Source organism: Monodelphis domestica, chromosome 3 (assembly GCF_027887165.1).
Source record: "Monodelphis domestica isolate mMonDom1 chromosome 3, mMonDom1.pri, whole genome shotgun sequence".
NCBI classification, from domain to species: domain Eukaryota; kingdom Metazoa; phylum Chordata; class Mammalia; order Didelphimorphia; family Didelphidae; genus Monodelphis; species Monodelphis domestica.
The window spans coordinates 121,711,676-121,728,708 of record NC_077229.1 but is presented as its reverse complement, the minus strand read 5'-3'; the positions used below and the strand labels follow the sequence as shown (position 1 = coordinate 121,728,708).

Genomic DNA, 17,033 nt, shown 5'->3' with positions numbered 1-17,033 from the left:
ATTATTCTGGCATTCTCACTACCTAAGCTTTGGTGTAGTGAAAAGAACATTGGACTGAAAATCAACAAGCATAGTGCATCTTTGGGTAAGTCAATAAATCAACCTAGGACTCAGTTTCCCCTTGGTAAAATGAGGTTTTATGTTTGGACTAGATGACATCTATGTTATTTTCCAACTCTAAATCTGTTGTGGGGAGGAGGGAGCCACTGGCTATGACAATAGCTTCAGGGCAAAACACTGTGAGCCAGAAGCTAAGATAGAAATGACCAGAAACTTGCAGAACTCCCAGTCCTTGAGTGGGGAAAATAAGTAAACAACAGTAAAAAAAAGCTCTTGAATGGGAAAATTTCTACAGAGAAACAAAGCAAAAAACAGAAAACAGAAGCAACAGGAGAGGGCGAGAAACAAGCAAACACATGCAAACTCTCTAAATCTATGACCACAAGTAAATCAGATACAGCTTACACTCACACACACACACACACACACACAGTCTTTTGATATGGAAAAAACCTTAGAATCATCTCATCCAATTACTCAACTCTTCTACCTCATTCCCCCAAAATGGCCACCTCACTAAGCTTTCTATTCATTCCCTTTATCATACTCATATTGCAATCACTATATTTCAGGTCATCATCACTTCCTTACCCATTTCTATTCATATAATTTCTTTTCTAATCCCTCCTCCATCTAATTGCAGAGTTTCTAAAGTATAACTACAACATTCTGCTGTCCACCAAGTTTCCTTGACTCCCTTTTGCCTCTAAGATAAAATACAAATGTCTCTGGTATTTAAAACCTTTTATAACTTGACTCCAGTACTATTCCAGGCTGGTCAGACAATAGCCTCCACCCCACTTCAAGCAATAAACAATAAAAAGGGGGGGGGGGGGACTATTGTGTATGATTGAAAATCTGTTACCCTAAAAAAGAACTACATATCCCAAGAGCCCACTGACTTCCTGTCATTGTGTACTTCCTGTAGACAGAGGATAAAAGGCTTAGGCTTTGGAGGCTCTCTCACTCTGATGTAGAATCAGCATTGATGGTGGTGAATGGGGTTGACTAAAAAATGGCTAACCTGCCATGGGCATGTGGTCTTTATTTTGTATCTTCTTTATTCCTTGATTTCTAATGATCATTAATAAATCTCTTAAAATATAATATTATTATTGAGATTTAATTTTAACTTTTACACTTGCCACTGAAAAACTTCATTTAATCTCAATATTGTCCCACATGTAATTTGGGAATAATAGTATCTGTATCAATTTAATTTTAGGATTATTTTAGGAACTAAATAAGCACTCTGAAAACCTCAAAATGCTAATATAAATGTCAGTTATCACCACCACCACCACCATCAGCAGCAGCATCACCAAACCCATCAGTTCTGACTTTCAAGGATTCAATGAGTTTGGGAATGTTGGAATGGATACTTTCTCTGCCAACAGATCAAAACCCCTCTATAACTTAATCATTAAATCCTTAGGAGTTGTTTGAGGAAGGCAAAAGTTGAATGGTTTGCCCATGGTCACACAACTAGCAAGTAATTTTCCTGGATGAAATTGAGGGTAGGGGAAGGGGAATCTTCTTGACTCTACATCCAGTTCTCTATCCATTATGCCATGTTGCATCGAGACATATACAACACATATCTATGTGCACTAGTGCACACGCATAAAATGTATACACAGTTAAAGTGTATGCACAGTAAGCAATATGGCATAAAAGATAGCAGTCTATCTTTGTAGTTTGTTAGTTCAAGCCCTACCTCTGACATATACGAGATATGTGAGCATGGGCAAGTCACTTGGGCTTAGTGGTCTATAAATTGTAGAAAAAAAAATATGCACTGGTGGAAGGAGTTTCCATTCTGGGTCTACTCTATGTTGATAAAATTACAGACCTGGAACAAATCTGCACATACATACAATACAAAAGTTTGGTATTTGAAGGAGCTAATAACATTCCATAATATAAGCTTTGTTGCTATATTTCAAGGCTAAACAAAATGTGTCTTAACACAATATTCTAAATAACTGAAAGAGCTGAACAAAGTATGACATGTCAATGTAATGAACAATGTAATATAATTAAGAATGATAAATGTGAGGAATAAAAAGAAAATAGGGGGCACATACTAAAACATTGGAACTAAAGATAGAACAAGATCAAAAGACACATTGAAACATAACTGTCTATGTTAATATGAGAAGAAAAGAGCTACAAAAATACAGGAACAGATCAACAAAAAGAATGAAAGAGGGTATAGAAGGTGAAACTGGTAAGTGGTTAGAGCATGGATTCTTAATTTAGAGTCTACAGACCAGTTTTAGAGACTGTGAAATTGAATAGAGAAAAAATTCACTTTTATTTTCATTAAACCTGAACAGAAATTTAGCATTCTACAATTGCAAATTAAAAATGGAAAAAAATTATTCTGAATAGGGATTCATAGGTTTCCCCAGACTTGTAAAAGGAGTTCATGACACATAAAACTTGTGTAAAAAATATATATATACATATATATATTTTACATATATATGCTGGTGTTTATAAAAGTTTGATTAGCTTAAAATATATATTTAATTGGTTTTATAATTTTTAAAAGTTAAGTTCACAATAAATTATTTAAATAATTTTAAAATCTATAAATGTACATGCCTACCATAAGCAGACTCTCACTCATGTCTTTTCAAGAATAAAGAACTGCCCTTCTGTCTTACATAAATGACTTATCTAAGACTAAAAGGTTTATTACCACTTAGAAGTAAGACAATACTTCATGTCCTAAAAGTTGATGTGCAAGGAAATGATCAAAGTAGTCTGAAATGACTGTGTAAGAATTGAGTCTTAAAGCAAGGAAAGTCAGCAGTAAGCCACACTGCACAGCTTCTTAAAAGATCAAATGCTGGAAAATACTGATTTTGGAATATAATTTCTCTTTTGCTATCTTGCACATATACTTTTGGATTCATGACTTGCTATACAGAATACTCTGACATCCATTGAGCTGTTTCAGGAGATACATAAAAGGTAAATAAGGGCCTGTTGGCTCGCTTGGTGCTTCACATAAAGAAACACACAGAGGTCCAGATCACCTTTCTATGCTGAGATGACAAATCATCATCATCATAAGTCACATTTCTCTAGAGTTTTAAGGTTCACCTCATATTTCCCTCCAAACAATCCCATGAGGAGAGTAATGCTAATATTAGTTCCTCCATTCTATAGATGAAAAAATAGAGGCTCTCAGAGAAAGGACCAAGAATAATCCAAGGTTACTACTGCTGCCAGTCAGTCATTTTCCACAGCAACACAGGCTAACAACTGTCATTGTCGAATGAACTTTATAACAAAATTACCTGCTCTAAAGAAGTAAACATAACTTCTAAAGAAGTAAATACATAACTTGCAAAAGAAATCATGGTCAAAGAAGTAATATAATTCTCTGAAGGGAATCATGTTCTAAATAATCTAAGTAATGAAAGTGAAGTAGATAAATCAATATCTTAGATCACAGGATATCATAGATCAACTCTTGCAACTCCTACTTATACTATCTTCAATAAGTAAATTCAATGTTTGCCAAGAAATTTCTATGATGAGGAGTCAAGGATTCACCAATTCAAGGACAAATCATCCCATTTTTCAACAGTTCTAATTATGAGGAAGGTCGTTCTCACATAGTCAACTATATATAGTCAACAACGTAAGTTCCATATCTTCCTTCTGAGGTCAAGTAAAACAAACCTAATCCTCATCTATCAAATAATCCATTATAAATTTCAAAAAGGATAATAGTGCCATTCTCTTCTACCTTGTTCCTCCTTCTATCTCTGGACTAAACATCCCTAATTCTTCCTGCCAGTCCTTGCATGCTTTAGTTTCCAGTCACTTCTTCTGGACACACTCAGCCTTGTTAATGCCATTTCTAAAATGGAGCTTTCAGAATTGGACATGGTATTTTACATATGGTCTGATCACAGCAGAATTCAGTGGGATTCTCACTTTGCACTCATAACTTGCATTTTGTTGGAGGAAATGATGCTTATAACAGTAATCTCAATCAGCTGAATCTAAAAATGAGCAAAGGGACAAAATCTACTATCTAGGAAAATATTAGTAATTCTGGCCCTTAAATAAAATGTACAGCTGTCAAGAGCAAAAGAAACAAAATTCTCATACTCTGAATAGATAATTAGTTTTAAAATTTTTTAAGCTTTTATCTCAAAGCCTTTTACTCAATTAATCAATCATCCTTGATTAATTGTGGAGGAAGGTAATCTGAATTGCCACAAAGACCTACAAAATTCTATCCTTTACCTCTTCACTCTCTCGTTAACTAACATTGATCAAAAATCATGTTTCATTTCTGCTTTAACAATGGCTTATGAGAACAATAACATAGATTTATGCAGCATTCCATAGTACAAAGTCCTTTCCTCACAAAACCTCTCTGAAGAAGGAAGTGAGGTAGTTCAAGTATTACTAGCTTCATTTTACAAAAGAAGAAATTGAAGCTCAGAGAAATACAAAATCCAAGGTCGCTCAACTAATAATGGCAGGGCAGGAATTTGACTTGAGGTCTTTAAACTAAAATCCTAGTTCTCACTTGACTATTTATGTTTATATTTTTCATATTTCATATTTAACATTATATGCCTTTCATGAAAATAATGCTAAATCTAAAAAAAAAAATCATTTTTTTTCCCCCAAGTGAAGGCAATCTTAACATTCTTGGTGTCATCTACTCTTTGGAAATCTAGGAAATCCTATGGGCTACCTTCTCAGAATAATGATTTTAATGGATAAAATAAAACACAAAGGATAATTAAGGAAACTGATTATAATGAGATAATTATCAAAAGTTAAAAAGTCATGCGATGATGGAAGAATAATCCCATTTATAAAGCACTATCAAGGAAAAGAAAAGAATCATGAGGCCATTTTTTCTTAGATTTCTTTAGAAAGCATCATTCTTTCCTCACCAGCTTAAAAAGATAGAAAGACTTCTCTAAGATAGAGAAGCCAGGGATTGAGAAAGGAGATGAAGGCTATCAGCTGAGAATGTCAAAGGAGAATGCCTGGCTATAATTGGAAAAACCAAAAAAAGGTTAATTCATGTAGTAAGGACCTGAGTTCCCTTTCTCTCAATTCTCTCTCAGTTTCTTCTCTCACTTTCTCTTCCCCATTCTCTCCCTCCATATCTAAATCGGTTTCTCTGTATTACTCGCTAACATCCTTCTTCACTGTCTCCTTTCCTCTTCCTCTTTCCTTACTTCTCTCATTCAATGTTTTTCTTCTCCCTCTCTCCAACTCAAGCCCTTAGTAAATGCACTAGAATAAAAAGTGATGAGCTGAAAGAAAATAACAAAGCTATAAAACATAATTGATAATCAATGTTCCCTTTCTTCTTTTAGTTACTTCCCATTTTTCCTGCATATTGTTTGTATGTATGTATTTATTTGCTTATTGTCTCTTAGATTGTGAGCTTCTTAAGGGATGGTTTTTTTAGCTTTAGCATTTTAATAAAATGAATATAATATCAAATATCAAAACTTTAAACATAAATGGTCTCATGAGAACTAGAATTTTAATGCCTAGCACACTACCTGGCATGTACATAATAAGTATGTAATAAATGTTTACTCATTGATATAAACAAAGTCCACTTTTCATAAATAACATCCTATGAATATGTAGCTGCCCTAGTCCTAGTTACTTCTCTACAAACGAAGCTGGGCAGATACTCAAACTATACACTCCTCTGCTGGGCCAGTCTTCAAACTAATACAGCCTTTGAGAAATGAGGGTCGACATGTGACACTTCCGGTTAAGATGGCGGCTTAGAGAAAGCTAAAGTTCAGATCTCCGGAAAACCCTTCCCGACCGATCTCAAACTATAAGCTCCTAAGGCGCTGAAATTCAAAACGATCAACAGCATAGACCCTGGGAACCCTCCTCCTGGACCTGGACCTGGACCCGGATCAAAAGGTACGGCTCCCCTCAAAAGCCAGAACCCGAGATCACTCGGACCTAAGGGGTAGGAGTGCAGAGTCCAAGGCTCCGGGAAGCCGCAGCCTAGCCCGGCTCAGAGAGCAGGGTCCTCAGAACAACAACCCTCAGGGCCTTCTATCCGAGTCCCAGTGAAAGTTAACTGCCTGGAGCTCCCGCTGCAGAGAGCGAAACAACAGCAACCCTCAGGGCGGGCAAGACAGCCTCACGGGCTGGATCCTGCTATCCAAGTCTCAGTGAAAGTCCCTGCCCTCGGAGCTTGGGGAAGCTGCAGCCCATCCCCCCCGCAGGCCAACGAAACAGCCTCGCGGCCAGTGATTCTGAAGGCAACTTCCGGAAAGCAACGTGGTCCGACCCTTCCATTCCAGTTCCAGTGAGGCATATTCAGTTTAACCCAGGGAAAGCTCATAGAACTGACAATCTGCCCAGGACTAAAGCCTCTGATCACCAGACAGAGATAAGAAAAGCTAATCCTCCACATTCAGAGATGGCAAACTCCACAGAAGCACAGAAGCCCCAAAATACCAAGAAAAATAAGAAGAAAGGGACGACTTTGGACACATTCTATGGAGCCAAAATACAAAATACAGAGCAGATAGAAGAAGATATACAAGAAAATGCTCCAAAATCTTCCAAAGGAAATGGAAACTCTCCACAAACCCATGAAGAATTTGAATCAGAAATGACCAAAAAGATGGAAGCCTTCTGGGAGGAAAAGTGGGAAATGATGCAAAAGAAATTCACGCATCTACAGAACCAGTTTGACCAAACTGTGAAAGAAAACCAGGCTTTAAAGCAAGAACTAATAAAGCAAAGCCAAAACACCAAGAAATTAGAAGAGAACATAAAATATCTCACCGACAAGGTGATAGATCTGGAAAATAGAGGGAGAAGAGATAATTTAAGAATAATTGGACTCCCAGAAAAGCCAGAAATAAACACCAAACTGGATATGGTGATACAAGATATAATCAAAGAAAATTGCCCAGAGATTCTAGAACAAGGGGGCAATACAGCCACTGACAGAGCTCACAGAACACCTTCTACACTAAACCCCCAAAAGACAACTCCCAGGAATGTAATTGCCAAATTCCAAAGCTATGAAACAAAAGAAAAAATCCTACAGGAAGCCAGAGAAATGAGGGTCACTCCCACACCACAATAAGACACTGGGTGGGGAAATACTGTGAATCAACATATTTATATGTTTTATGGGTAAGTATGCAAAAAATATCAATACATTTAAGAACTCTCAAAACCACCATGTATTAACAATAAAATGCATAGACTCTTGCTCAAGATCTAACTTAATATGTTACAGAGAACATAAATAATTATCCATATATGCTCATATACACATACATGCACAAATATAAACTATATGCAAATAGATTACTTCTCTAATATAAATTATATGGCTATGTGAAAATAACTTAAAGAAACAATAGGTATGATTCATTCCAACAAAAGAAAACACAATACAGTAGTCTTCCTCACAGAAGTAGTCATTTTAATCTAAGAATTAGAAAAAGCTAATGATTTATGTACAATTAATATTTCATTTTCTGCTTACAATTAACCTTTGGCCTGTGACTACAGTTATTATTGTAGAGCCTAGTACTATTCCCAACTCTACCTCATATACTCATATACTTGACATCCCATTTCTCATTGTTCTATGTGTCACCATTATCATCAACAATATATTTGAAACATCCATTGGTATGAGACATAGGGCCAGCTTCTATACTATATAAATTCACTGGATACAACCCCCAAGATTTAAACTATCAATAACACTGCAGACATTGAGATTGTATAACAAACAAATCAATAGGATAAATATAAACAGATACACTAAATGATAGAATCTGTTGTTATTATTGTTGGTGTTTAACAGACTATGAGTGGAACAGATTTTTTTTTTAATATACTATACTGAAAAGATTGTGTGTCTGAAATAGAAAGTAAAAGACATGCTTTCAATTCCAGGTGCTGCTGTTATAACAAAAGAAACCTGATCTAATGTCTAAATATGAAAATGAAAAGTATCTACAACTCAATTTGAAAAAGAAACTTGGTGAAAAGTGAGCAATAATTCCATTTTAAGGGTCCACTAGGATCTGCTGCATCTTCTTACCTTGAAGGAGGCATGCTGTTCCATATGACGTAAGAGCTGTGGCTTCTGAGCAGCTGTGTAGTCACACACTGTACACTTAAACTGCTTACCTGAAAAGAAAATATCAGGTGAGGTGAGATGGAGCTCATGCCAATCAACAGAATCAGCAAAGCTGAGCAGAATTGGTATCCTGCTCCAGAAAGGAGAAACATTTTAGTTGCAGGGAGTTCTACTGGCATAAAAAAGATCAAGGAGTCTTACATGGAGTGAAAGAAGGAAAGGACTTTAAAGATCATCTACAACACTGTAAAATGAACAAAACTTAATGGTGATGATACTTACTTGTAGGCATACAGTGATCCCTCACTGCAGGAGTTATGTTCCAGAAACCCCAGAAAAGTAGCGGTGTTATATTTAATTATTTATATATATTTTAAGGCTTTACAAACCCTTCCTGTCCTCCTATAAATAGCTTTTCCAAATTCTTATTAACCCTTCCCACAGTCTCATAAATACTGAGTCAATCAGCACCCAGGATACAGAATACAGCACTGTGGTTGGTCCCTTGATATAGTAAAAATTCCACAATACAAAATTAGATATAATTTTTTTAAATTCATAAAATAGTGAAGTCACAATAAGTGAACCGCAATATAGTGAGGGACAAGTACTACATATTATGATTTATAAAACACCTTCTTTCACATTATCTAGTTTGACCTGTACAATAGAGTACACTTATTGTCATTTCAGGGAAACTGAGGTTCAGGCAATTAAATGAATTATCCAAAAAAAAGTACCAGACTTAACAAATGGCAGGTCTTCTTTCCTAGGTCCAAGTTCTTTATCCAGGCCCAGCATATTTCTCATTCATTTGTTCTTATATTTCCCCTCCTCCTCCTCCCCCTCCTCCTCCTCCTCCCCCCCCTTTCCCATCTGGCAAATCACTCCAGTATCTTTGTCAAGAAAACCCCAAATGGGATCATGAAGAATCAAAGAGATGTATAACAATATACAAGAGAAATGAGATGAAAAAGAAAACAAAGACCTCTTCTATGTTAAGTTGTGAAATTAATGTTGCTAAAAATATTGCCAATGCTGTTAATAATAGCATGATAAATATACTGAACATGCTTCAATCTTTGTTTCAGAAGTATCTGGACAATGTCTTGATATCACAGTTGCTTTGCAAAAATTCAACTAAGTGCATATTTGCCCAGCTGAGAATGGATAGTTTCGCAAACTACTGACAAAATAAGAACTGACTCTCTTAAGTAAGTGAGGAAGCAGGTAAGGACTCAAATATTAGAAGCAACTTTCAGCCTGCCTCAGACTAATTTTGGAGAGGTAGAACCAAGAAGAAGGGGAGAACACTAAAATTCTTGGTTGTCCTAAGGGACAAGAGATACACTCAGGCGATCTTGGTCAACCTCCTGGCTCAATTTCATTCTCTTTAAAAGCTTTGCTCTTTGAGATGGGAAAAAATCCTACAATTGGGTAATGGCTGAACAAATCATGGTATATGATGGTGATGGAATACTATTGTGATATAAGGAATGATGAATAGGATGATTTCAGAAAAAGCTGTAAAGACCTACATGAACTGATGCAGAGTGAAATAAGCAGACCAGGAAAATATTATACATAATAACAGCAATACTGTGGAATAATCAAATGTGATAGACTTTTCTACTAACAGCAATACAATGATCCAGAACAATTCTGAAGACTTATGAAAAAGAATGCTATCCATCCCCACAGAAAGAACTGTTGGAGTAAGAATGTAGATGGAAGCCTATGATTGATCACTTATTTATTTAGGTATATGTTTTAGGGTTTTGGTTTTATAAGGGTTTTGATTTTGTAAGATTATTTACTTACAAAAGTAAATAATTTAGAAACATAGTTTGCATGATAATATAGGCAAAATCCAAACTGAATTGCTTGCAGCTCTAGGACCTAAGGAGGGAAGAAAGGAGGAAGACACTGAACTATATAACTTCAGAAAACTCATGTGAAAATGTATTTTTTTAATTTTTAAATAAACTACAATATAATTTTTAAAAACAAGCTTTATGTTTTTGCTATTTGTTCCATATATACAACTACCTAATTTTCATCATATTTTATGGTACTTCACAAATTCAAAAGATTTTGAACAAACAATTATGAAATATTTCCTGTGTTCTGAGAACTATGATAGGTATTAGGGAGATGCAGAGTTTATCTGAGGCCTCATCTCTGGACTCATTGAACTATATTTCTCTTTCCTTCATACCTATGGTGGCAATACTACTCAAAATTCAATAGGCATTTATAAAGTACCTACTACATTATGGGCACTGTGCTAGGCACTGATGATATGAAAAAAAAAAAAAAAAAACAAGCCATGCCCTTAAGAAGCTTATTTAGGAGGCACCTGGGTGGCTCAGTGGAACAAGGCCATGCCTAGAGACAGAAAGTCTTAGGTTCAAATTTGGCCTCAAACATTTCCTAGCTGTGTGACCCTGGGCAAGTCATTTAACCCCCATTACCTAGCCCTTACTGCTCTTCTGCCTTGAAACCAATATACAATATTGATTCTAAGACAGAAGGTATGGGTTTAAAAAAAAGAAAGAAAAGCAGCTTATTTATACTATTTAAATAAATACATAATGAGTGTTCTTAGACTAGCTGATGTTGATATTAGTAATGACAACTAATATCAACTAATTATTAATTAGTCATGCTCACCATCCTCATAGCTAAAAGTGATCCTAGGAAAAGAGAACAGTAAATAAATATTTTGTCATGAATTAAAATGTCATTCTGATGAAACAACAAAAGAACATGTGTTAAAGCAATGTCAAAGTGGAGAAAACTAATTATCTCTTTGAAGATCAAGAGTTCACCATTATGAATTTACCAAGAGTTCTGAGACAAACCTTGTGTGAAAAAGAGAATATAAAGAATTCTGATAAATATACTAGTAAAGAGTCATTTCTCCTTGACTCTTAATCCCTGTAATAAAAACTGCAAACATTTTTACTAAACCACTGACAGTTCCTATAAAGCAGAGTTAGGAAAGAACCTGACACAAGGTCTTTTGTTATCTAATTAAAATGATGAAAATCTGATTCACTACTACTCATAAAAAGTAATAATTTGGAACTACCATTTTGTTTTTTATAATGACTATCCTCAGAGAAATAGATAATATTGAATAACTCTTCATTGGCCAGAGGTTAGACTGACACCAAATGGTGAGTGGTCGAATAGGAAATTCATAAATCTGAAGATAATGAACAAGGATGTAAGGAAGACAATAAGAAAGATTCAAAAAGGGAATGTGCAGCTGCACTATCCAAATTCCTTGACTTGTTATATATCATTTTGCCCATTTCAGAGGGATACTTGGATGCTGCTGAAATAGGTTATACCTCAATTCCATTTATTCAAAAAGGCACAATATTTAGAAATCTTCCAAACCCCGAGGTTCTAAAAAGCTCAAAAACTCTTATGCCAGTAAACTGTAAATGTTGACATCTTCTACCGAACTAGAAAAACCTTCCAGAATAGGCCTATTGTCCCATTAAAGGAGGGCATGGTAGCCAAGAACAGAGAGGCTGCCAATGGAAAATTGTTGGGTAACTTTGACTGATGAAACAGACAAAAATACAAAAGTAGTCATGTGTGACTTGCTTTTTTCTTCACAGTTCCCATGGATGAGCAGTAGAAAGGGGGACAAAATGGCCTATTGTAAAAATAAGATTAACTCTCCCTTTACCTATTTTTAGCTAAACAAATCAAGAACTCAAAGTATCCCTACTTAACTCTAAGTAAAAGAATTCACAAATCACTTACTAGAGTAAGCTCACACTTCCAAAGGGTACTGCCACCTCCTTGGGCAGTGCTAGGCAAATTGGAAGACCATGATTGGGTCCTGTAAAGTGGGGAAGGAACAGAAAGTGATGTGGAAAAAGGACTATAAAAAGTCCCACACTTCCTATCCAAGGGACTTCTCCTTTGGGCTTCTCCTTTGAACTTCTTCTCCTTTGGAGTTGGTCTTTGGAGACTGCATCAGTGAGATGAACTGGAGGAGACTCTTACTCTGGATGCTGTGTCAGCTTGCTGGTTATGTAGCTGGTCTTCCTTTCCTGGCTTCTGGATAGATTGGTTCCAGAGATTCCTGCCTTGACTTTGGAGGAGGCTGTGTTGGTGGAATTCTAGCTGAAGACACCACCAGACTTTTGGCTGAGGATTACTGGGAAATCCAGGTGGGAACAAGGGGTATAGGGAAGCCCGTGCGGGGCTGAGCCTCACTCACTTCACCAGAGAAGGGCTGGTAGGCTTGTAAAAATCTGTCTCTTTAGCTACATTTTTCTACTTTCACTCTTTCCACCTCTTTTCAAATAAAGCTGCTAAAAGATATTTTGACTTAACCTATAATATTTTTAAATCAGTAACCAAAATATTATTTAGAGCTTTTATGTTAGCATAAAAACTTAAATTTTAAATTATTACACTAAAATCACTCAGTCCTCTTTTCAATTACCAACATCTCTGCCCAGTGAGAGGGCTGAGACAATACTGACAGAATTAAATTGTATACATATCTATAAACACTAATTCCATGAAGTTGCAGCAACATGGAAGAGAGGTCTATGGGCTCCCCTTGGAGAGACAAATGAAGGAGCTAGTAGATTTGGTTTCACTGCACACCAAGAAGACATAAGAAATGATCAATATGACACATATTTTACATTTCATGCTTAAAATGAGCATAAGCAAGTAACCACCATAAAGGTGATGACAAGAAATGCACTAACATTTTAATGGAGAAGCAGAGAAATTCCATGAAGATCCTGACAAGATCTTCAACATAAAGTCAACATACACTTTTATACCTGGTGAATTTAATACAAAAACAAAACAAAACAAAAAGAAACACCCCAAAGCAGAGGAGGGCAAAGGCTCCTTTGAAATGGATAGAATGCCAGGCCTGGAATCAGGAAGACCTGAGTTCAAATCCAGTTACAGAAAATAGTGCATAACATAGTGTCTAGAACTTAATAATGCTTAATAAATGTTATTGGTTGATTAATCGATTGATACTGGGTAAGTCCCAAGCCCTCTTTGCCTCAGTTTCCTCATCTAAAATGAGATTAATAATAGCACCTCCCCCTAGCCCCAGTTCATTATGAGGATCAAATGATATAATAATCATAAAGTATTTAGCACAATACCTGGAACATAATAAGCATTACATAAAGTTTGGCTACTATTATTATTAAATGAAAGGGTCTAATGACATGTTGACTACTCAGAAGCCTGATGCCAGTATCCCCATGTATATTAGCAGCAAAAAAGTGAATTAAATTAAGGTGCTAAACATAATAAGTTTTGGATCAAACCACACAAATTAAAATGAAAACCTACTATATTTTAATAGACAGGAAACAGCAGGGCAGAGAAATAAGAAACCATTTCTGAATTGGCTGTCTAGTTAGCAATCACATTACTGACTAGGCAAAGTAAAAAAAAAATTAGAAAAAGGATAATAATGAAGGGAAGACATTTAGTAGGTTCACCACATCTCTAACCAAATCTGCTTGATTAAAGCTATAGGTTCAGGAAAAAATAAAAAAAGGATAGAAAAAAATTAAAGACCTGGGCTCTGTAACTATTTCTTAGAGGTTTTGCCCAATTCAAAGCCAAAGTTCTTAGAAACCACCTCAGTCAGCATATCCTTGTCAAGCAGAGACACAAGACCTAATGGCAATGATTCAGAGTACAAGCTTATCTGCAAAATAGTATGATAAAGAATAATTAAACGCCATAGCAATCTCACTTCACAAAATAGCAAAAAGCATTTTAGTATAAAAAGCCTTCAGAGTCACTTAAGATGACAGCTCATCTTGAGGATGCAGATAAAGTTAGGAGGATAACAAAAAACGTGAAATTTAACAGAAATAGTGGCATTTTAGAGGTATTTATTTTCCTCAGAAAAGATCATGAAACTATCCATTATTTTTGGAATCTATATGATGCCATTATATTTAAGAAGATGAAGTTAGGTGCTGCAGCAGAAACTAAACAAATATAAGAAGCAATCTATGATGTAGGAAGTAATGCTAAAGAAATCCAGAGGATCAGTTTTCAAATTATGTCAATGAAGAGAAGACTGGAAAATAATGGAAAAGAATGCACAGTGCTTCACCTCACCTGAAAAAGGTGAGCAAGAAGACATGAACAACTACCAACCTTTACTGGTTGCTTCTTCATCACCATGAAATCTTTATGAGAATGCATTAGATATGCCACTGATATAAAAAAGAGATGGGTACAAGCAGGTTTTGTCAATGATTTTCTCTACCAGACTACATTTTTGGGGTTACATGACTGATTGGGAGATATAAAGAATAAAAAGGCCCTCCTATCTATCTATCTATAGATATAGATATCTATATAGATATCTATAGAGATAGATGTGTGTGTGTGTGTGTGTATATATATATATATATATATATATATATATATATATATATATATATATATATATAGAGAGAGAGAGAGAGAGAGAGAGAGAGAGAGAGAGAGAGAGACATACATATTGTTGATTTAACAAAAACATTTGACTTGGCAGACCAAAATGCAGTTTTGACTCTCTTCTTAAAGGAGTCTTATCGATGATAAGATTACGTAAGGTATGTACATATACAAGACAATGTACACATACATTATGTATGACAAATACACTAGTCATTGGTTTGTTTTTAGATTATGTGTGTGAATGTGTGGGTTATGTGTACTTCTAGTTCGTAATGTGAATCCTGAAAGAAAAATACAGACCTAATAATGACTAAAATCATGATTCTTTAAAAGTAAATTAAGGCAATCAAGGCAACCCACCAAAATATCTTTTTTTAAAATATACTTCCATTAATATAGAAAAATGTATGTATTTGAGTCAATAATAATATAATCATAATGACAATGTAATAATAAAAATTATATACTAATAAAATAAGTCTTCACATATATCTGACAAACCACAGGTAGTTCTGTTCAACAATACATTAAGTGTTTAATCAAATTATGGGTAAAATAATAGGAAGATATATACTTGGTCAAATTGTCCATAATTGTTGGGAGATGTCATGCACAATTCCAACAAGAGGAGGATTTCCTACTGTTGAATTGGTTCTCCAAATGCTCCTATTTCACAGATAACATTTGTATTGTTTGATTTGAGACCACTATGGGACTTCCTCAGTATGGTCCACAATGTCAAAAAAAGATATATTGGTCTGATTTTTCTAACTATTCATATTAAAAATATAAGACACATTCGAAAAATAAGTATTCCCCAGTCAATGGCATTTAGTTTAATGGGCCACTTATTCAATTCATACATATATACATGTATGCACACATATATCTTATAAAGCTTTAGAGCACAGAAGAATTTGAATCTTTTAGGGCACACAAGAATCTTCCAGTCCCACTCTATCATTTTAAAGATGAGGAAACTAAGTCTCAGAGACATTAAATGGCTTTGCTCCAAGTTAATAAGGCCAGTTAGTCAAAAGTCAAAAAGCACTTTTTATAAGAATTAGAAATAATTCATCACTTCTTCCACAATTCTCCACCGTGCCTCTGAACATAGATAAAAGTGAGCTGAAAATTGAGTAGCTAGAGGATACCAGAATTTAGTATATTTGTAAACTATCATGGCCTTCAATGATTCCAAGTCTATTATTTCCCAAAAGTCCATCTCTTTAACATCAATATCCTCCTTGTGATGCCATGTGGCTGCAAACATATATGAAAGATGAAAAGTGAGAGAACTGGACTCCTATGTCTCTCAAAACTGCTTCATGATATAATTCTTCTGTGGATAAACAAACTTTTTACAATTGCATAAAATAAAGAAATAAATGGATTCTGAATGCAAATGTAAGGGACTTTTCAATAAATATTTTGAATAAGCTTTAATGCTTAGATCAGGAGCATATCTTTTGCCTGCTTAGAAACATTTTTCACTCAAGCATAGTATATTAGCTCAAATTGCTGGATAATAGCTAACATTTATATAGTACTTTAGAGCTTGTAAAATAATTTTATATTATCTAACTGATCCCCAAGACAACCTTGTGAAGTAACTGCTACTATGATGCCCATTTTATAGATAAAGACATTGAGAAAGACAGAAGTTAAAGTACTTGCCCAGGGTCACAGAGCTAAAAAGAATCTAAAAGATTCACATTTGGATTTTCCTGATAATTGAAGCATTACTAAAGTATATGCTGATTTTCCTTTCACAGGAGAAAATAAATTGAACTCTTTACGTATGTTTTATTGGATGGCATTTCGTTCTTCCTCCACTCAAATTTAATTTCTATATTCAGCTCTCCACTTGCCTAATTACTGCCTGTTCCAGTATTCTTGAAGACTGAATAATTCTTCTTTTTAAAATTTGCAAGACAACTTTCCCTTGACTCAAGTATGTGGTAAGGGGAGTAGGAAGGAACCAAAAGAACTAAGGGCATTAAACTTAAAAGAGCTTTTATTTTTTAATAGAGATGTCTTATTTTTTATTATAAAGTAAGTAACCCTGATTCATTTAAACCTGTCTAGTATATTATAGGTTCTTATAATCAGTGGGAGGGTAAGAGGGGGAACAGGACTATGGAACTCAAAATTATTTTTAGGTTTTTATTAAATATCAGGAAAAATAAAAATATTTCCAGGCTGATTACTTCAATATTTAAAGATCTGGAATCCCATTAATGTAAGTACTTCTAACATTAATGTTTATCATAGTCCTCACTATATAGTTTCATGTGGAGTTATGCCCCCAAATATTCACCACTTGAGAGCTATCACTGGTTACAAGCTTCCTCAAACT

General features: G+C 35.0%; 1 protein-coding gene across 2 annotated transcripts in view; it reads right to left on the bottom strand.

Moving 5' to 3' along the window:
- The window catches only part of ZFAT (zinc finger and AT-hook domain containing), a 318,710-nt gene that overhangs the window by 103,519 nt on the left and 198,158 nt on the right, over positions 1-17,033 (bottom strand). For both annotated transcript variants that reach the window (XM_007488369.2, XM_007488367.2), the window contains one exon: positions 8,165-8,253. In XM_007488369.2, the coding sequence (XP_007488431.1) occupies positions 8,165-8,253 (89 nt within the window). The remainder of the gene's footprint in view (positions 1-8,164; positions 8,254-17,033) is intronic.